The sequence below is a fragment of the Xenopus laevis genome, chromosome 3L, assembly GCF_017654675.1.
Source record: "Xenopus laevis strain J_2021 chromosome 3L, Xenopus_laevis_v10.1, whole genome shotgun sequence".
In the NCBI taxonomy this organism is placed as follows: Eukaryota; Metazoa; Chordata; class Amphibia; order Anura; family Pipidae; genus Xenopus; species Xenopus laevis.
In genome coordinates this window covers 103,695,048-103,718,599 of record NC_054375.1, presented here as the reverse complement: position 1 = coordinate 103,718,599, position 23,552 = coordinate 103,695,048, and the positions used below count along the sequence as shown (strand labels likewise).

Here is a 23,552-nt window from a genome sequence, read left to right as displayed (position 1 = left end):
CTGCAGTGTGTCGATGATGGGAAATCCAAGCAGGCTGTCACCTAGCACAAGCAGTAGTAGCATCTGTATCAATGAACCCACTGTGCAGTCACAGGAGAGAAAACCCTTTCTCCCTCTTCTAAATTTACTTGTGCAGTACTCTTCTGGCAAGGTCCTACTGTTGCTGTGACAAATAAACTTAAATACATTATCATATATCCACTGTTTTGATCCAGAGGAAGGCAAAAAACCCAGCCTGAAGCCACTGCTAATTATGCCTCAAGAGGGAAAAAATTCCTTCCTGACCCAATGGCGATCGGAAACATTCCCTGGATCAAGCACTTGACATTCATTTAACATGAATAATAACATGCAAACACTGTCAGGTTTATACTGTATAACCCACAATATAACAGTACATGCAGTAATACCTCCACATTTGCTTATTGATAGATAATATGGGAACATAAAGAGACATTTCACAAAATATGCAAAAAAAAAGGGGGGTGGGTGGGATGTTTCTACCTGTTCAGATGATAAGGAAGTGAACAGCTTCTTCCCCTGACATCACATCCCTCTCTTTCTCCACCCCCAGCCCAGCTCTCCCCTGCCTTAACTCATTCCTTCTCACTCACTCACAGCTACATCTGATTCTGCCAATATTTAAATATAAACCAGTGCAATCTGGCTGCTGGTCATTAGGACCCCTTGTCATGCAGCCCCTGTGTTTATAGCTCCAGGGCTTTCCTGTCACTGCAGAACTAACCGCACGCTGTTATTTTATCTCAATATTATTTCACTTTTAAATCAGACCAAACACAGGCTGAGCTCTGAGATTTCCTACAGGTGAAACTATGCTGCTTAAGAGTTTTGGCAAGATAATCAGATATTTATGCAATATGGCAACACTTGTGGATTATCAAATTGTACCACACTGCCAGACCAACCCATGGACTAGTGGTTCAGATAGCTAAGCCAAGGTGTGGGCCATAGCAGTCATTAGTTTGCATAGTGTCTATAAAACTATATATATGTTATCATAAACCATTGAATCACAGTGGATCTCATTTCATTTTTTGACACCGATATATAGACAGAAAAAAAGATTTAGCCGATGCACCTTTGGCAGGAATTTCAGCCTTGAATCATGATGCTGCATTCACCATGCTTCACACTCAGGATGGTGTGTTTATATTAATGCCAAGTGGCTTATGCCTAATATGTACTTTAGTCTGAAGGTCAAAAAGAAACATGTTTGTATTTTTTGGGGGGCTCTTTTTCTGGCTGACTTCAGAGTATCCCACATGCATTTTGGAAAACTATAGGCAAGATGACATGTTGGTTAAGTATTAGTTCTTTTTGCCACTCTCTCCCATTAAGCTGTGACTGGTGAAGCATCCAGCAACAGTTGCTATATGAATAGTCCACCCAAACTCTTGTAACTCCTTCAGAGTTGTCATAATTTTTCAAGTGGCCTCCCTCACTACTCTTCTTCTTCTTACACAGTCCTTAACTTAGGATGGATGGTCTGTTTTTGGCAGATTTAGAGCTGTGCCATACTTTTTCAATTTCTTAATAATTGTTTTGATTATCCTCCAAGGTATATTCTTATATTTATCCTAACGTGTGCTTTTGATTTACTTTTATTTAGACTTCTTTGGATGTTAAGCTTTCTTTTGTCTCCATGTTGTAGGTTGTGAAATGATACTGACTCACCAGAAGTTGGGCCTTTCAGCTACACATGTATTCAAGTTACTTGAAACCCCTTTGATTACACACAAAATTAAATCCAATGTGATTCAATGTTCCATGACAATTAAAAAATACAAAAAATAGAATTATATTTTATCTGATAATCTGGCATCCTCTTTAAGCATCATAATAGTAAGTGCTGGATTGCATTTTGAGGAAACTCAAAGAAATCTAAAATCCGCTCTTTTGAGTCATTTGGGAATGAGCAAAGAGATTTCCTTGGATAGGCAGACAATTGCTGGCAATGCAACTTATCATTAGAAGCTGATTATGGAAAAAAAAACATTTATTTAAACTTGGATGCAGAATGCATTCACTATTTCTAATGCAGTTTAGATAAAACACTGAAATCTAATTATAAGCCCATGGAAGATCATATTAAACAGAATGCTTTTATTAATAATGTAATTTCAGCAGATAGTGCCAGAAACTTTAGGATGTCATTTCAGTTATACTGAATAAAAACAACTTGGCATTCATTTTATAAAAGATTTTTCATCTTGAGAATAATTAAGGATAACTTTATTTACCAGGGCATACCATTTTAAACAGACCAGTAAATGTGAATTGCTGTTGCTTCCTGCTGCTTCTTCTTTTCTAGAAGTGCAAACTTTGCAACTTGTATTTCCTTCCCCCCATAATAAGAATTGAACCCACCGTATATATCTAAGTGATATACTCAAAGCAACAACACTTTGCTTATAGAGTATATCTCATCAATGACCCTATGTCATGCACAGTTCCCCACTTTTGCCTTTTTCGAGCGTTAGTAAGGGAATTTTAGCGGTTTATTTAATGGCACCAGTAGGCTGAAAAAGAATATTACATTAAAGAGGCAAAGTTCTTTATACATTTTCTAAAGGGGGTGTATCATATATATATATATATATATATATATATATATATATATATATATATATATATATATATACATACATACACACACACACATACATATACATACACATAGGAAAGTCATTCATTTATGTTTTATCATACAACTGAATGGCTTTCCTATCTATGAAAAACAAATCACTGAGATCTTCATTATATATATTTACTATGTGTGTGTGTGTGTGTACCGAATATTTCTTCTGAAGAAAAAGGTAGTCTTCTTTTATGACTGCCAGTAACCATTACGCATCTATTTACAATAAAATACCACTAATTCTTTATAGTTTGTCATGGTATTGCTTACCTTCTGTAAATGGTTCCCATTCATACAATCTCCCCATAAAGGGCTTGTTATTATAGGATGCGCATTGCACTTCTCTGATGCCTCTGTTGCTTCCAGGACACAGCTGTTAAAACAAATAACCAATTATTTATAGTTTTGAACCAATGTCTGTCTTTAAATGAGACAGGCATAATAACTAGTTTTAGTTATTTAATTCTCCTGGTAACATTGGATTTTAATACAGAATTGCCATTATCTTAACCAACTGCAGCCGTACATCCTTACAGATAGTGCTGGAGTCAGTAAGTTTGCAGTGGGAAAGGCAGCCAGGGATTTTACATCTGCTGTACAGAATGTTTAGTGTAAAGTAATGGTCAGTTTATGTTACTATTAGACAACTAAAGCAAATAAACGATTTTAGTTTGTGCAAATTCTACAGCTCCATTTTTATACCTATAAATGTAACCCTCTTACTGACTAGAGGGCTATTTTAAGCACAATTAACAGAGAAGCTTTATCAGGTTAACCCTGAACAAGGCTAGCAAAGGAGAAGCTACATAAAATGGACCCATGTGCTCCTGGGTGCAGTGGAGACAGTAAACAAGTACATGGAATGAAGATTTATACATAACTGAACACCAGAGATTCCAAGAAACTATGCAAACTTATGTCTTATGTATGTATATTTTCCTTTCTATACTGCTACTTGTGTACACAGTGCTATACATTAAAACAATACACTGGAACAGGCAAACACAAATAAGAGTACAATAAGTGCTGAAATTAACATTGGTTGAAGCATTGCTATCCAAGTATCAAGATTGAGTTAGTGACCAAAGAGCTAGTCTTTGGGTTTATTTTGAAGAAATTGAAGGAGAATTGTACAACAACCCAACTCCTGTGTGACCACCTTGTTCTCTGCCAATAGCCCTGCAATTAGAAGTGATCAAGATAGGATACCAGATGAGGAGCTACTTGAAAATTAATCCTTAATTAGGAAATACAGGAGCCATAACTTAATTTATATCGGGCATCTGTATATAGGAAATACAACAAGATACTGTATCTATATACAGAGATAATAAAAGAGCATAGATTTTTGGAGAATTAGGAATTTTCAGTGTGTCGATGATAGGAAATCCAAGCAGGCTGTCACCTAAAAGGGCAAATGGAAACACAGAAGGGTAAGTAGTAAAAGTATTGTAAAACAGTTTGGAAAAATATAAATGGAAGAGCAAGTAAAAAAAATAACATAAGAGGTAAGGAGAAAAGAACATGCAAAATATAGAGATCAGAAAAAAAAGCACATACCATAAACAGAAAAGTGATAAGCAAATTGTTTTCATGAAAATTTGGCGCAAGAATTTTAAACACACCTACAAAACTCAGATGGCAGACTGTAGAGAAACAAGGGGAGCACTGCATGGGATAAGTATAACTTGATGACAACTAAGCACTTGTTTACTGCTGTTGGCACATTTCTGCCAGGTAACACTGATGATTTTTTAACAAGTCTCAGTGTCTGTCACACTACACCCACTAATAGGCTGGTGCTGCTAGCCCAGTATGAGCCATTGATGTATTAAGGTGATGACCATTATTCCAAGGCAGCTATGCTGCTGCCCAATTCAACTAGTGCACACTTTATATCTGACTCAAAATGTGACAACTGGAGCAGATTGCAATGATTTTCCAGTATGGAACATACAAAGTGAACATACAGCATAGTTGCCTATGCATGACCCTAGCTTAACAAACACGTCACGTTTAGAATTTTCAGTGAGAAAATGGAAATTACGAAGAAAATATTTCTGTGCTAAGTGGTTTGATCTGGCACATAGCTACTTTGTATAATTCCATTTCTGTAGTCCCAAGACCTCCTTGTGCAGAAAATGTCAGGGTTGCAAAGATGTAAATGTTATTTTTCTTTCCACCACAATCTCCCTGCAGACACATCCCCACCCATGTGCCACCCCTGACAGATATACAGCTGCATGCCCACGGACACCAGCCCTATATCCAAAATTCTTCTTTTCACATGAGTGGAAAATCATTTCTTCTTCTTACATTTCGCAAACTAAAATTCATGCCTGACTTAAAACACTTCGCCTATGACAATTCTTAGGATTGTTGTTTTAAATATCTCTAAGAAGTCTTTGTGACTAGTAATAAATTCTGCATGAATTTCCAAATCTGAAACTAAGCCACCCGCATGCATTACATAATGTGGTTTGGTAATTCCCTTCATAACCACAAGCTATTTGGTTTTTAACTTAAGAGTGAAGATATCTGTATGTTTTCATTATAGTTTGATTAATATAATATGGAGCCTTAGCAACACATGCTGTAATAAACAATGCGTGTCGTTCAGCATCTATACATTCATGGCTAATGGTACCGTGTTTCTGATATGGACACCTGTAATAAATCACTGCTGGAACAATCCTGTATGGAAAATCCACATATTTTGTATAACAGTTGTACTATTTATTTTTTTACCGTTCAATGCTTTTAGTACTTAAAGGGGCTGTTCATCTCTGAATAAACTTTTAGTATGGCATAGAGAGTGATATTTTGAGACAAATTGCTACTGGTTTTCATTTTTTATTACTTGTAGTTTTTGAGTTATTTGGCTTTTTATTCAGTAGCTCTCCAGTGTGAAATTTCAGCAATCAGGTTGCTAGGATCCAAAATACCCTAGCAACCCTGCATTGATTTAAATGAGAGACTGGAATATGAATATGAGGCCTGAATAGAAAGAGGAGTAATAAAAAGTAGCAATAACAGTATATTTGTAGCCTAACAGAGCATTTGTTTTGTAGATGGGGTCAGTTCCCCCCCATTTGAAAGCTGGAAAAAGAAGAAGGTAAATTATTAACCATAAAAAACAAAAACATGAAGGCTAATTGAAAAGTTGCATTGAATTCTATAACAGACTAAAAGTTAACTTTAAGTCGAACCACCCCTTTTATATAGATTTTATATTGAATTGTTCAGCATATTATATGTAATTAAGTGAATTAGTTGTCCGCATATTTGGCTAGATGGATTAAAAAGGCCTAAATGATCCTTAAAGTGTATTGTCGGAGACCAACTGCCCTTTCTGCAGCAGTTTCATTGAAATACAATTGAACTATAGAAAATCTAATTGAAAGTAATATTGTATTGTTTTGTATTGTATTGTATGGCCACACGCATAGGCAGATAATGCTGGGCAGTCAGGAGGGTTTTAGTTCTCAGTCTTTATATGTACATATATCTATCTTTATTTATATAATGCTACTTGTACAGTCAGTGCTCTGCATCATTATAAAGCCATTCATAAGGCACAGCACTAAATAAAAAGCAGGACTAAAACTATGGATTATAAACAGCTAGAATGTTATGATGAACTAAAACAGCCCACCCAGAACCCCAGAAAGTTTAACCACACCATAATACGCACATGATTACTATGAAGAGTATTAAAAATAAAATTATTTTTCTTTTTACTGGTATAACCCAGATTGTAGAAGGTTCCACCAAACTATGTAATATTAATCCTGCATATAATAAGGCATTTGGGATCTCTCTGGGTTTCGGTAAGCTTTTACTTTTAAAAGAGAGCTTTAGAGTAACTCATGTAGCAAAATACATTCTGTATTAATATAGATTTGTGTGTGTGTGTGTATCATCCAAATCACTGTTACAACTACTTATTTTTCTAATTACTCAGCAGGTTGTGTTTTAAATCCAGGTGTAACTTGTTCTACATCTGCTGGCTACAGTACAATACAGTATTTACAGCGCATTTGTCCTTAGTGTCTTGGCTCTATACACTGTAGCATATTGCCCTTATCTTTTCAAGTATAAGTTAAGAAACAAAAAGGGTCATCGCAAGTGCAGTGTGCAATTTCAGAAGCATATTGGCCTTTTTTTATCCATAATGAAGCATGTGATGTTGCAGCCACACAGAGAGTTGTTTCCAACAACGATTGCACTTCATACATCAACAACAACAAACGCAACTGGGCATGTGTGCGTCAGCTGACATTGCTTCAATAAAATGAAGTTGGCGTTTGATTCTTCAAATGCAAACCTACTTCGCCTACTGTTGTGAGTCTATTCTAGGACACTAGCTTCAGCATTCCCTTGCTTTAATAGGTAGACTTGCACATTATACAACAGAAAAGGCAAGATGGCGGCAATGACACTAAATTCAACTATACGGAATTGAAAGAAATGTCTTTGATAGCAAGTTCCTTTATTGAATAGTGTCATAATATACAGCAATCATCCATTTCAGCCTGACTACACTTGTAAAAAATAACTAACCCCTAGAGAGTTTCTCAGTTTTTCACTACAAGACAAGAACATATTTGCAGTGTTGCAGTGCACAGCACTGAAGTGTTGCTATTCTGTTACAGCTGTCCCTGCTTGGTGAATTGCATGGGTGTTAACTTATATTGCATAGCCACATTCATTTTCCAGCTAAATAAAACAGTCTCTAATAATACGTTTATTCATAATGCATTGTTACATGGGACTATTTACAAGATTAAAATGAACTCAACAACCCTGGCACCTAACAATACTCTAGATGTATCCAGTTGTATTTATCTAGGAGGATTCAATTTAAGAGGTCAGCAAGAGTAAGACAGATGTGTATAGTATATAGTATACACATGTATACACACACCATCTGAATTTCATGTTGCACGGGAAAAAAAGCAATCCATTCTAACCATCCATACACACTGCAGTATCTGTTCTGTTTAGACAATACAATCACAATATATAAGAACCACAAATCTGAAAGTAGACAATGCATATTTATGTCAGGTGACTTTGTAGCATGTTCTGTTCTTGTACTTCTGCATTAAGAACAAATCCTTGTTTAATTGTTTAACTGTTTCATTAATAAACCAACTAAATATTTTAATGTAGATGTCGCATTGTGTTAGACAATACATTTATTATCAATTTATTAAAGCGTTTTGCTTGAATCTTTCTCAACAAGAGATTGCTTTTCTTCTTGCCAATGATAAAGAACTAGATTATTTTGCTCTTGTTCCTCTGGGATACATAATTTGGGATACATAAAAAATGTTGTTTTTAGCGTTCCTTGATATATTGTAGGGTTTTACTAGCTCCAGGAGAAGTTTGGAACTGTTATGAAGGCCAATAAACATTTTAATAAATGTAGCAGTTTGCCATATAACTACATATATCTTATAAAAAGAATCCTGGATTTAATTCATATGTCTTGTTTGTAACCAGTATCATATTTGCTCACTAAGAAAACATCTTTGCTTTTTAAAATATTTTCTGGTATCATTCTGTACAGATTATGAGCAAATTCAGGTTATTTCTTCTTCAATAATAAACCAACAGGCTACTAGGTCAGGCTCACTATATTTGTTTTTTTGTAGCGGGATTATGATATTATAGACAGGTATGGAAGAAGGTGGATTGTGGCTGAAAGCAGAGTAAGTAATATCTTCTTATAAAGAGAGCATCATTCATGAAAGCCAGAGAAAGATGATACTGTCGTTTCAACTCTTCATATTCATGTTTGCTTAATAATGAGTATGGGTGCCCCTTTATCATTGAAGAGAACATTACATTCCAAGTACCAGATAAAGGAAGCAATTTTGAATTCCTATTCTAACTACCTTTAATCTACTTACAATAATTGGTTTAAACCAACTGAAGCTGGCTAAGAACGTAAGTGATTCAATTGTCAAGAAATGGTCAGACAATTAAAAAAAATTGTAGTCCTTATGTTACATAAGACAGAAAAGAGGGTCCTTTAATACATATAAAAATATACAAAGTAGCATAGCCCTGAAGTACACAATCAAAAGTTATTAATAAGTTATTTTCTCTCTGGGTCCTATCACCCCTAACAACTTTCTCAGCAGTCACCTATATTATAAAAATAGACTCCATCTCTAAAGTCACCTAGATATTTTTACTTGGCTGAATCACTTTGTCATTTGATTGGGCAATTCTATTACTTGTGTCTTTTCTACAGTCTCTCACATGTTGTTTTATTTGTCTCAGCAAAGAGTAAACTATCACTATAAAACATACCTATTCAGAAATAGACACTTATTTGCAAATTGTCCCCTAATTTCAGTTTAAGATGTGTGACCTACCTTGTGCACAATGAGGTAAGTCAGCATTGTACGTTTAATGTATGCTTTAATCTGACAATAGCATATATACTGTAACCTCCTAGAAATCATATATTTTTACAACCTGGCAACAGAAATGGATTGGCTAAAATCCCATGACTGACAGACTAGCCCTCTGCACGGAAGAGTAATACAATGCAGTTCCAGGTCAGGTGATTGCTTCAAAATTTCAGTAAAATTCATATAATCAGAAGTAAAGTCACATCTACAAATGCAATTCTAGTATTCGGTTGAATTTAATAATGAATTCGGGGTATTGGATATTTAAATCACTGACATCATTTGTGTTTCCATCAGTGCACACATCTTAGCCTCTGTGTTAACAAAACTGTTAATAACTGTTCAATTTCTGGCCATATGGCTTATTTGCTACCCTTAGGTTGAACTTGCTTTGCTATGCTTTGCTGCAGACCGCACTCCTTTGGCTTGTTACTTTATGCTGCTATGATTATCCCTCAATATTCATCTTTCAGACACTGAGATTGAATGTGTCTGACCTTAACTTCTCTTCATATAAAAAACTATTCTGAATTCGTGTAGCTTCATTTATAGGCTGCCAGACAAGCACCTGCTGTATATTTTGGCCGTTTTATCTAAATTTTGGCTGTTTTGAGATGATAATCAGTTTCACTTGGATATAATATCAGTTGCCTTGTGTGCTATATCTTATATTGTTCTGCAATAAAGTGAAGCCAATAGGAAATATGTATGTCAACATATGAAAACAGTTAGAATGGATCACAGCTCATGGCTAACAATAAGCGAATGCCAGTCATATCTCCCAGGCAGAGCATAAAGAATAAACCAAATATATGTCTTGTACAGCCAATGTCAAGAAAGGAATGTGTTTAGTGGTCTTTAAAATGCAAAGGAATGCATCTCCTATTTGAGAGTGAATGGAGGAAGATTGGTAAATTCAGCATAAGAATAAGAAGAGCACTCTGTTTAGGCGTTAAGGTTCAACCCCAAGAATGCACAAACACAGCTGCGGATTCTAAAGGCTCAATTGGAGTAAGAAACTTCCATTAAATAGTTAGATTATCTCAGTGTGCTCTTAAATCAGAAGATATTAGTAACGAGTCAGTGCCTGCTTCATGTTTACCTCACATGCGTAGAACATTTAGTTTTAGGTTAGGAATGTTGCATTAAAGCATTAACCCTGCCAGAGCACTTCAGACATTCATATTCACCAGTGCTTCTTCAGTCAGATCCACTGTGTTTTTAAGCCCATCATCATCTTGAAAGTGACCCCACTAATAGTCTGTTCCTTTGTTATTGTACAGAACCATGTAATATTTTTTTCAACATATGTTCTCAGTTAATCCAGGCATTTTATCTTCTCTGGTTCGGAAGAAAGCATGCATGCACAAACTAACACAACAAAGAAAGATAAGATTAACAATGTAAGATATTGTGGTTTAACATGTTATTCCAATAGAACACATTCTTAAAGGCCATAATAAATTTCCGATTTTACACTTGAGTCATATAATGCCAACAACTAGAAATGGAAGGGGTTTCACTTAACTCAAATAACATACTGGCAGGTTCAACTCAAAGAGGTTGTCCACCTTTAAATTAACTTTTAGTATGATGTAGAGAGTGATATTCTGAGACAATTTGCAATTGGTTTTCACTTTTTATCATTTGTGGTTTTTGAGTTATTTTATTTTTTATTCAGCAGAAGTCAGAAGAAGAAGGAAAATAATTTAAAAACTATTAGAAATAAACAATGAAGACCAATTGAAAAGTTGCTTAGAATTGGCCATATTATAACATACTAAAAGTGAACTTAAAAGTGAACCACACCTTCACTGAGTAATACATATTACAAATTAATAAAAGTACATTTAACCTACTAAGGGTTTTCTTGAGCATGAAGTTTGTCTAGAGATACAAAAAGTTGGGGCACCCCAACCTGGTGTTATTCAGATCCAGCGAAACGTGTCAGGTGTTACATCACTTCCGGTTGCAGCAATTAGTGGACACACACGTGGAACACATGAGAGAGGAGACGTCGGCAGAATCCATCTTTGTATTACAAAGGCTCCCCTCCACAATCTGCACCATAACACTGGAGAAAGTGATTGTCTGATATGAGCTCAGAAGTGAGACTTATGTAAGTGCAATAAGTTTTAAAATCTTTTAAAAATAAAGGCAAATTACACTATGGGCACTGCTTTTTAATGTCTTTAAAGACTGGAGTTGATATGGATATGCCGTTTTGAAATCAGGAACCTTGTAAATTGCCATATGCTGAGTTTAATTGTTTGAAGAAAACATCATTGCACCTTGCTTTCAATCATTTTACCTTTTGAAGAAAGCACTGTAAGCACCTTGTTTTATTTAATTTTGGAGATAGCACTTTGTAAATAATTACTACAGCACTATAGAACACAAAAGACCAATCTGTGCATAGACTTTCTATGGTTGAAGACACACACAATTGTATTGCAACAGCCTGGTGACTGTACTGAATGTTAACAATATTGTACTAGGTTCTGTTATTAGATTTTTTTTCACAGCCTGTGGTGCTGATCTATAATTGTATCTTGATTTTGTGATCCAGTGAAAGAACTGCAAAAAATATCAGCAAAGGAAAAATAATCTGAGGGTTTACTTTCCCGTTAATCATGCAAATTTTGTTAGTTTAGCAAATTTATATATTTACCAAAGTGTAATTTGTCTCCTTGTCTAACTTCACCAGGCATATTTTTACAATACATACATTGACTTAAAACAGTTAGTATGCTTTAATTGTGGTGATTTGTTTCAAGGTGAAAATTTGTCAGTGATTTTCCCCACACAATTATAGTGGCAAAAAGTTGCTGCAGAATTTACTCGACAAAGAAATGCCATAGGTGGGATATTAGCATGGAGAAAGGGACATAGATAAAATACAAAAGTGGATGTTACATCTTTATAACGGCAGTTTGACCGCTTGAATCTGGAGAAATTTCTCTTGGCAAAAATTAATTCTTGGGTTCCTAGTAAATTGGTGAATATTCACTGGAGAAATTTCACCTGGACAAGAGATTTGCATTTATGCTAATGTAAAGATACATTTTACCAATGAGATGTTAATTTTCCAAAACTTGTCATATTCTCCTTTCAGTAAATTGCCAATGTTGTGAGGAATTTAAATTTTTGGTGAAATTACAAAAATGTTGTGTTTTTTTTTAATAAAATCGGAAAAAAATACATTTTTCGGAATGTAGTAAACCGCTGAAGATAGAAAAATCGGAATCAGAAAATCTGGCATCTCAGACTTATCAAGGTTGCATATAAGTCGATGGGAGAAGTCCCAATGATTTTTCGATGTGCGTGGGTTTTGGGGCAAAAATCTGTGTTTTCAGATGAAAACTCATAAAAATCGTGACAATCGGATGGAAAATCTGAAAAAACCGTGAATATCGGATGAAAAATCTGAAAAAAACTTGAAAATCTGCAAAAAATTTCAGGAAAATGTAATAATAAATAAGAGCAAAAAACCAGAGCGGATTTGAACAGAGTTTGTAGCAGAAAATATTGAGATAAATTCGGACCTTGATAAATAACCCCCCAAATGTTCACTTTCCCTCTTCAGTGAATATGCCCTTATATACTGTATATAAGTGAGGTCAGTATGAACCCTGGCCCCAACCAGTAGCCAGAGGATCATATATTAACTTAGCTTACTTCTTCAAACTATCATTGGAACACAGAATATGATTGTATTATAAATGTATTATGTCTATAGTGCAGTCTTAAAAGCAGGCACTTCACCCCCAAATAACAATAGTAAAGAAAACTGCCTAATAACAATACAAATATTAAAAGAGCTTGACCAAAAGTTCTGGGAAAGTTTGAATAGGAGGGAAGCATTTTCTGCAATATTTTTGTTACACTGGCATATTTCTTGTAAGGAATGTGGAATCATGTGCTTCAGTTGGCGTCCAAGAATACAGGGTGAGAAATAAATTTGTTCTGTTGGTATTATTCCCGTTCCTTGGGTAGAAATACTACTGGTGGTTGAGATGGTAATGAATGAATGTGAATTGTTCTATACTGCATACTCTCTCTTTACTGGAGCCAATGGAAAATATATTCCAGACAGCTTCACTTGTTGGTTGTTACTTGTGTTATTTAACTTTTGTATAAAACTCAAAAAACTTGCAGGTGTCTAGAAAATGATTTATGTCATAGTGATTTCTTTCCAGACCAGCTGATTTTTTCTTTTATTATCTACTGGAAAAAAACATTTGTTGCTAAAACAAATCCATGTCCTAGCGCACAGCAATACTAAAATGCTTGCACAAGTCTTTACTGCTGTTTCTGGTCTTATAAACAAGATATTTCTGAATAACATCTTTTTTTTGTGCATGTATCCAGATATGAAATAAAATGCACTATTAGTTCCAGACTTCCACATGTCACACTTAAATAACCGTCAAAAATAGCAAAATTTTCACTAGGGTGCAATCACTGACTATGCTCTGTTTTACTTTTATTGCAGTCTATGGTCTTTAAAGAGATAGCACGGCACTGAGGATATTTTTTTCAGAAATAACATATTGAAAGGTCAATAACTTGTTGCAGTTTATGGAAGCCCCCCCAAGGGCTTCCTGTTATACCAGTGGAGTCTTGGCCAAAATAAAAATTGTTTGGCCCTATAACCCCTCAACTGCTGTTCAATTAGATCTTTCAGCATTCCCTGGCAGCCTGCAGCTATTTGTCATTACTGAGAGCTGTCACTCAAAAGCAGTTGAAGAAAGGCTGGCAAATATGGATATAAAGTGTGCCTTTCTATACTATCAGCCATGAATCCTTCTCGGATGTTATTAACCCAGTGTAATTATAGGCTTTGCTGCAATCTCTCCAGAGTCAAGAAGTATACTTGCAATGAGTGACCCACTTTCCTACTTACAACTACTGCTCACGTGGTCCCCAATTCACATTTAAACCACCTACAATTATTTTGGCATCCTTCAGCCTAGACATAATATGCAATGAGCCAGTTTTCTGGTGTTCCATCAGAGTTGTCCCTGCAGTACAGGTATGGTTTTAAGACATAAAAGGAAAATATTAAAGACAGGAAAGAAACCAACAACTGTACATTATTTACAGTTCTGAAGCAACTAAAAAATGTTCCTTTTTCTAAAATTCCTTGAATCCACATACTGTATATAAAGGAGAAATTAACTTTCTACATGTCACAGATTGCAGTCTACAGCACTGGCACTTTGAAGCTCTGAAGTTTACAAAAGGACAACATTTTTTTCTGTAGAGTAGGTCGATAAGTAATTGAAGTAAAGGCATGCTGCTACAATGTCTTCAAAACTATTTTGTAATTCTCTATATGACTATGGCATGGCTAATGAATAAACTAATATCTCCCGAGATTTGTTTTGAATTTCTACTAATAGCCACTTAGGCTATGGAAAGGGACATTTCTATTGCTAGATTATGCTTTGCCCTAAAATGTATTAATGTTATGGTTTAACATATTCCATAACATTAGACCTTTATTTTACCTTTCTAAAAGGAGTTCCTCCTTTCTATATGTGTTCTTGGTTGCCAGGTAGCACCATTGTATTTTAAAAGTGACTTCCCTGTTTGTAAAAGAAAAACTTCCCTATTTTTAAAAGAAAAACGTGCCCTTATCTGACAAAACATGTTCTAGCTCTCTAACGTGTGTAAGAATACCAGTTATCACAGATTCTATTTATCTCACTCCCCCTCCCCACTCTTGTAATGAACATAATTTACAAGGCAAAAAGCAGTTTCCTGTTCTACTTCTCTCTTGGTAGTTCCATTCATGATTTTCTGTAATACAAATAAAGAATTCTCTAATCCTTACAAAGTAAGACCCGTGGAGGGAGACAGGCTAGAAAGAGAAAGTAGTTTAAGAGTATAAGCTTTCCATTGCCAAAATAAGTATAAGGGGTCAATTGTGAATAATTAATGCAATATTACAGTTTATTTAAGAGACTTGTTTCATTTGCACCCATGTGTATTTTGAGCTGTTAAAACCTTAATGGATCCTTGATGGTTACTTCTAGCTAATAATAACGGTATTCCGTATAGCAGCAAAACATGTTGTATTGTCTATGGCCCCTGTGCTTAATATAAAAACAGATTTATAAAATATTTTGAATGTATTGTCCTATATTTTATTTTTTTTAAGTGATTAGGAGTTTGTCTCTATTTTCTTTAAACTTTGGCCCATAAATTCCTAATCTCATAAACCATGATCAGGTGGGATTTAGACCTGGCTCACATTCAGCTGACAGGGATTTCACCTGATACATGAGACTCCAAAAATATCAGTTTTTAATACTGGTCCTTGGTATGCAAACACTCTCTATTAACAGCTGTTTGGCACAGGGAATGCCCTGAACTTTAAGGAGAACAATCGCGCATCTCCATTCTGACAGAATAAAGGAGAAAGGATACAAACCCAGATTATTTGCACAAATCTCCTCACAGCCTTACCTCATTTATGTGATTTTTGAACAGATTTCATCAGTTATCTGGTCTTAAAGTGAATATCTGCAAATCTAAATACAGACTAAAGTTAATAAAATTTAATTTTAAAGGTTTAATGGGTATGAATACTTCCTTAGTCCCTTCAAAAGTATTGCTCCCCCCAAGTCTTGCTGGACTCCAACTCCCAAAAATTAGCATATTAATTATCAAGTATCAGAGTATACCGGGAGCTGCCGTGATGCAACATCAGGGATGGATTCTTAAACTAATATTGCAGGATAAAACTTTTTCCATGTCCGTCCAGGCCAACAGTCCAGTACAAGTGGATCCTCTACTAAGAATCTTTCAAGCTCATGTGATCAGTAATTCACTAATTTTCTCAACTCTAAATTATATAAATTCTGACTTACTTCTGACTAACTTCAATCAAAGTTGTTTATAGATAAATAAGAGTAAAAGCAGAGCCGGATTTACATAGTGGGCGCCCCTAGACCCACAGCTGTTCGTTGCCCCTGTCATCTGGACCGGAGCAATTGGCGCATTGGATGTTTAAAAAATGATCTCCAGCGCATCCCTAGTGTTTTTGAATGTGGGTGTGGTTGGGCAGCATGCCGCCCCCCGGAAATCCTGCCGCCCTAGGCCCGGGCCTTGGTGGCCTTTCGACAAATCCAGGCCTGAGTAAAGAATAGTTTCTCACAAGGAATTTGGGCATATCTGTTGACATGCTGTTTCCTCTGCCCTTACTTTATACAGTAATTAGTTATTAGATATACTTGATCCACTGTTTAGTCAATCTGTAATTAAACACACATAAGAATGATTGAAGAAAAATTACAAACCAGCAGTAATATTACTACACAAATAAAACATGTGACTTAACAACACATATTTTCTGAGGAACCCAACAAATGCAACATGGAGCCCACTGTCAGCAGATGCTGAAAAGGTGTCCCCAAAAGTGGTGTTATCAAAGATAATATAGTACTACAAAAATATATAAGCTTTGATAATGGCACTTTTGGCGACACTTTTTCCTTAAAACTGTAAAGACAATAAAAATGTCATGTATATTTGTATAGATGTGCAGCTGTGCAGAATACTCTGGACCTGGTGCTTCATATGCTGTGAGGTCATGTGCTTTTCCAGTAATATAATATAGGTTGCCAGGATAAATAGTTTTAGAAGCTGCAATTGTGGGGTTATGAAAATGGGATGGATGTGATACATAACAACCCAGATATCAGTTTTAGTATATGGGGACTATATGCACGTGATAAGGATTTGAAAGCATAATATCAAGGGAAATATCTAGGGATGCACCGAATCCAGGATTCGGTTCGGGATTCGGCCAGGATTCGACCTTTTTAAGCAGGATTCGGCCGGATCCTTCTGCCTGGCCGAACCGAATCCAAATCCTAATTTGCATATGTAAATTAGGGCCAGGGAGGGAAATCACGTGGTTTTTTTTTTCACAAAACAAGGAAGTAATGCAAATTAGGGTTCGGATTCGGTTCGGTATTCGGCCAAATCTTTCACAAAGGATTCGGGGGTTCAGCCAAATCCAAAAAAGTGGATTCGGTGCATCCCTAGAAATATCATAATTAATCATGTGAGCACCTGACCATTGCTCTCAGTAGATTCCTCTCACTAATAAGGAGCCATTTTGTAACTCAAGCAAACTGTTCTTGTATCCTATGGATTAGTGCTAGTAGCCATGTACATGAACTGGAATCTAGGGACACCACTAAGGAAAGAAACAGTCTAGTTTAGTTCCTGAGTCCCTTTCATTCCTCTTCCATAAAAACAAAAATTCCAAAAATGTCTTTACAGGAAAATGATTAATGCCACGTGTTTTCTGGCAGAGGATAAGTTAATTCTGAAGAAAAAAAAAACATTTGAAATGATGTTATTGGCTGTAGCTATAGATACACACAACAACATTAAATGTAAAGCAAAGATCTAGAACTGTATCATTAAACATGTCATCAAGCCCCATGCACTCTTTCAACTTCCTCTTTCCTCTAGTTCACCTCTGCCCTCCTGGAAGTCAATAATGTGCCTCGGTGTGTCTGTAATTGCTATAGTACGTTCATTATTTTGAAAATAATGTAAAAAGGTCATTCATTCTAGAAGGTTCAGTCTGAAGAGATTCCCCAGTAAAGCCCACCAGTGTTGCAATGGAGCTAATGTGAATTGCACATATGGGTTTTATGGTGCGTATTAATACCCACTAGGGAGCTAGCTTTCACCGCAACATTGAGTTTGAGGGCCTCTAAACTGCAAGTTTTGCCTAGGTAATTAATTGGGTAACACCGCTAGATTTTTCCAGGTCTGTTATCTTTACATAACATTATATTTTCCATAGCAAATCTACACACAACATAAAGACAGATATATATATATATATATATATATATATATATATATATATATATATATATATATATATATATATATATATATATATATATTCAAGCAGCACAGGCAAGACAGAGACAGGTCCTGGAATGCAAGATGAACTTCAGCAGGACTGATCTTGATGGATTTATGAACTTAATGAAGCTCCTTAACATATCTACTAATATTATATTTCTATATTGAGAAAATAAAATGTTAACATGGTAAGCTTAACAACAATCACTTATAATACTCTACATCTACTCTATATCTTTAAGTCGATCAGTGCTCAATAAATTACATAAAAATAGTGGCCGGCCAGCCTACACACTGTATATTAGCAATAAATACGCATTAGTAGTTAAAGAATTATATAAACAGCCCACAAAAACATTCATCACAGTAAAATGGCAGTTGAATAAAAAAAAAAAAACCCTCATAATTCCAGTTCTGGAAAGGAAAAAAAAAATATCATCTGTGTTAATTAACTATTTATAAACTTTCTGAGGTGTTTTTACTATTTAATTGCCATTGATGAATTTTACTGTTGATAAATGTTTTTTTGGGCTATTTATATAACATTTTAACTGCTAATGTGTATTTATTGGTAATATACAATATTCCTATATATATATATTAATAATTAATATTAATAAAACATTATTAAATTGTTGATGCTGAAATTCTCCACTCACCATCTTAGGGCATACAATGCACTGCGTAGAACTACTTAAAAAGAAAAGTTCTAATAATAAATATGGGGGATCAAATCACACATTTCAAAATTAATAGATTGCTTTATTTGTGCTTGTTATTTCCATTGACTCCATTAACCCCACGCCAATGTAACTGGTCTACCGAGAACAAGGACAAAGGTGGCAACCCTAATTGCTTGAATTGCTTGAGTTTTTCAGCGAAACCCTCCAAAAAACTCTGCTAATGACTTCTACATCACCTTGAAAGGTTTTCAGATTCCAGCTATTTCAAGGGTCGGGGTATAATAAATCTCGAAAAATTAAAGTTTTCAAAATAAATCAATGTTTGACTCTAAAATAACCTTGAAAAAACTCTTATTTGTTTGCGGAAAACACAACTCGAACCTTAATAAATCTGCCCCTAAACATGTACTTACATTTTTATTGCATATCTTGTACTGTTTGTATTGTCCAATGCATGTGATTGCTGTGGCCCCACGTGGCACTTGAGGTTGCTCTTGAAGTAGCTGGAGAGATGCAAAGCCATGTCTGGAAATATCTGGGTATAAACCTTGGGGTATTGAGGACACTTGTGAATGGGTAGCCTGCCGCTGGTTAATTAGTGCATCTGTATTCTGTTTATAAGCAGACTGGCGAACTGACGGACGCTGCCTCCGGGTTCTCCGAGCCTCCTGACCTGTATCACTTTGCAGTGGCAATGCATAAGGGACTTTTCCATAGCCATAGAATCCTGGGTTTATTACACCTTGGGTTCTGTTTCTATTTTGTAAAACAAACAACAAAAAACAAGAATCAAAACAATTGCATAGCTATAAAATATTGCACACAGGTGCAGTTTATTTTTCAAAATATTTATGCTATTATTAAAGGAATTGTTCACTATAGAAATAAAAACTGAGTAAATAGATAGACTGTGATAAATAAAAAAAAAATCAATATATTAGTTAGCCAAAAGCAGGAAGTAGTGTTCTGTTCTACGTTAGACATTCGCTCACTCCAGCCTTTATAGATTACATTTTGGCTAACTATATTAGAAACATTTTTTATTTTGCACTGCCTATCTATTTACCCAGTTTTTGTTTTTACACTGAACTGTTCCTTTAAAACAATGCTACCAATACATTTTCCCGCAATATGCCAAAATCTAGTTATTTTGTAGTTGTAATAATTATAATCTCATATTTATTAAAAGCTGTACAATAAAGGGCTGTACATTTTCACATACAGAATTGAGATACCCTGCTCAAATAAGTACATTGGGTTCCACTTTAACTCATATGTTAATTCATTTTTTTAAGCACTTCTTATCAATACCGGACATTTTTCTCTTAATAAATGTGATTACTTTTCATACTACAGGTATGGGATCTTTTACTGGAAATCCATTGACCAGAAACATCTAAAATATGGAAATGCCATTTTCCATTGAGTACTTTTCAAAAACTGATTTGCCTTTACTCTGCTATAATAAATCTGTATTTTGTACTTAATTGTACATTGGTGGCAAAACTTTATGGTAACGAGTACATTGGTGGCAAAACAATCCTATTGGCTTTATTCAATGTTTAAATGTGTTTAGTAGACTTAAGGACTGGAGTAGCAAATTATGGAAAGATGCCTTGATGACCCCTGATGAAAACCCCAGGTCCCGAGCATTCCAAATAATAAATCCCATACATGAACCATGTTGAAGTACCTGTGAGTACCACCTGCATACAGATGTTTGCCCATTTTTAAAAGACAATAGGAATGATGTACTGTAGTTCTTCCTCTCAGGGTAGATATGTGGACTATTCAATGTCATTCAGCCATATCTAGTGGGACATAATGCTTTGCAAAACCATATCAAAATGCCTAGTAATTTTGCTGCTTGGAGGTTTGTTTCAACATGCATACACTTTATAAATTCATAGCATTTCTTCATCATGTTCAAGAATGTTTTTCTTCATCTATATATGTCTGAAGAAATCCCTTGAGCTGTGGAATATATGGAGTCTATCCAATGTAACAGATGGAACAAAAATACACAGAAATTCAGCACCTCATATTTACTGAGAATGAAGAAAATTGTTGGCCTTTATTTCTACACAAATTTGCTTAAAAGCAGCCAGTGTTTCATTATGTACTTGAAACAGTAGATTACTTAAGGGTCATCTATTATTATGCTCTACTATGGCATATTATATCTAGATAAAGCTATAGCCTATCTACAATGTCATTTAGCAATGTTGCCCTTTATTTCTACACATATTTGCTGAAAAGCAACCAGTGTTTCATTGTGTACTTGAAACAGTAGATTACTTATGGGTCATCTATTATAATGCTCTATGGCATATTATATGTAGATAAAGCTATATCCTATCTACAATGTTATTTAGCAATGTTGACATGTCAACAATGTCATTGCTTACTGTAGAAGCTTTCTTTTGGAGGAAGAAGAGCGATATACAACTAGCAGGAAAATGATTACACTCCACTCTAGATACATTTGCCCAATTTTACTTGATGTTGCAACTGATCATCAAATCTCCTGCTCATCCAGTATGCAACATGGGAACGTATAATCTCAGTACAAATTGCATGCTATCAGAAATCTCCCTCATGAGCTTTCTTATTTTTTTTAAAGAATGCTTTTTTTTTTTTAGTTTTAACAACAAATTAAATAATAAAGAAAGAAGGAGAAACAGAGAAAAGAAAGGAGGGAAGGCTGGAGAGTACAAAACTGTTCATAGTGAGACCAGATGTCAAACTTTTTCGGGCATCCTCTTGCCATGTAGGTGAGCTTATATAGTTCCAGTTGTGAGTTAACAAGTATGATCCATTTATGCATGGTTGGTGGCGATAGGCCCATCCAATGTAGCACCAAGGTTTTTTCCCATAAAACATAAGCAGTCTCATTAAGTGTCTAGTATTTGTTCTGGGCACCATGGAATCTAGGAGGCCCAGCAAACGTGTGGCCGGGTTAAGCAATTGAGGTAGGGCTAGTTCTGTACCCATAAAGTGAGTGATCTGTTGCCAAAACCTCTGCACCACAGGACAGATCTACATTAGGTGTATGAAGTCGGAGCTTACTTATTTTAAAGGCAACAGCTTTCTTCTAATAATTTTCTTTCAAGCTGCTGTAGGGGCTGCATATCCTCCTTGAATTATATAGGTCTGAGCTGAGCTCACCTACATCCAGCACGTTAATAACCAACCTAGTAAAGATCATGTATGTAAGGTATGTGAAAATGACAAGCGATAGCATGAAACTAGGTGACATGGGACCTTGTAGAAAAATACGTATAAACATTTTCTAGCGTTAGTGGGGCTTTCTTTCCTACTGTAACTCTAAATAGCAAACAGAAACAGACTATACCTAAAGTGAACCTAAATTAATTCTGCTGATATTGTTGCTTAAGGTCTGCTACAAAGTTAAAATTCTTCAAAGCAGGAATCAGTGGCATTAGCAAAATCCGTATCCTGTTAATTAACCTGAAGAGAAACTAAAATGAGTGGGTACATATATTAGGATCACCCATTTACAGAACATCATACATGCCAGCTAACGGAAAATGAGTTTTGCTTCTGTTAATGCTACTTATTACCTTCGTCCCTGTTCACATGCAGCTGTGTGTGCTACCTGGAATACTTTGTGGCTAGAAGTGAATAGCTATCGTTGGCGTGTACTACATTCTGCACACTGAGGTGTATGCATATGTAATCACATAAGCATTGCTAATCTGTTTTTACTGGTTTTCTCATAGCCCTAAAGAATAGCTTATGTTGTGCATGTGAGGTTGTTGGCAGAAATAAGTATTTCTGAACTGTGTTCCATGACTAGCAAGCAAAACAATCCATTCTATAGAAAAGCAGCTGTCACTTCTTACAGCTGTTCTATGAATTAAACATAACTTTAAGCATTTTCAAGCTGGTTATGACAACGTTATCCCACCTTTGCATCTGCACAAAAACAACTCCCAGCATCCCGAACAGGTCAGCATAGGGATTTTTATTTGCAATGCAACTGTTGGGATTTGTATACGTGCTGTCAACAGCACTGTTCCAAATGTTTAAATCACTTCCAGGACTAGTTTGTTGCAGGGTTACAGCACAACACTAAAATAACATGCAGAGCAGGGAGGGGACGACAATTTTTGAGTTTTAACATCTATTTAAATTTATATAGAGGGCGAGAGCAGACACAGAGGAAGGCTTTATAGAAAAAGTGACAAATGATGTGAAGTTGGTCAATTAGCAAAAGTATGGACTGGCTAACGACATAGCATGGGACACAAATGACATGGGGAGCAAATGACAATCTGTTTCCCACTGCCTTATACCACTACCACAGGTTTTCCTGACAGTTACCAAATGCTGTGGTTACCGCAGCAAGGGTAAAAGTATTTTGGAGTGTCACAAGTTAAATGCATAAAACCCCTTAAAAATTTAAAGGAACAGCAACACCAAAATCTAAAAGTATCTTAAATAAATGCCAGCATCATGTATTGTTGTCCTGTACTGGTAAAACCGGTGTGTTTCCTTCAGAAACACAACTATAGTTTATATAAACACGCTTCTATGTTGCCAAGGAGGCAGCCATTCAAGCACAGGATACACAATGGATAACAGATAAGGTCTGAAAAATCCCATTGTAAACTACAGAGCTCATCTCTCATCTGCTGTGTATCCGTGCCTTTTCTCCTTTTTCAGCTTTGAATGACTGCCCCCATGGCTACACAGCAGCTTGTTTATATAAACTATTGTAGAGTTTCTGAAGCGAACATGTCAGTTTTAACAGTGCAGCGCTACAGTACATTATATTTTTATAACTTTAAAATACTTATTTTTGGTGTTACTGTTCCTTTAAGGAACTAAAAATGAACAAAATATATTTTGCTATTG

General features: G+C 35.5%; 1 protein-coding gene across 2 annotated transcripts in view; it reads right to left on the bottom strand.

The window, feature by feature from the left end:
* Nucleotides 1-23,552, bottom strand: part of thsd4.L (thrombospondin type 1 domain containing 4 L homeolog) — a 353,548-nt gene that overhangs the window by 232,986 nt on the left and 97,010 nt on the right. For both annotated transcript variants that reach the window (XM_041586755.1, XM_041586754.1), the window contains 2 exons: nt 19,085-19,427; nt 2,930-3,032 (listed from right to left, as the gene is read on the bottom strand). In XM_041586755.1, coding sequence (XP_041442689.1) covers nt 2,930-3,032; nt 19,085-19,427 — 446 coding nt within the window. The remainder of the gene's footprint in view (nt 1-2,929; nt 3,033-19,084; nt 19,428-23,552) is intronic.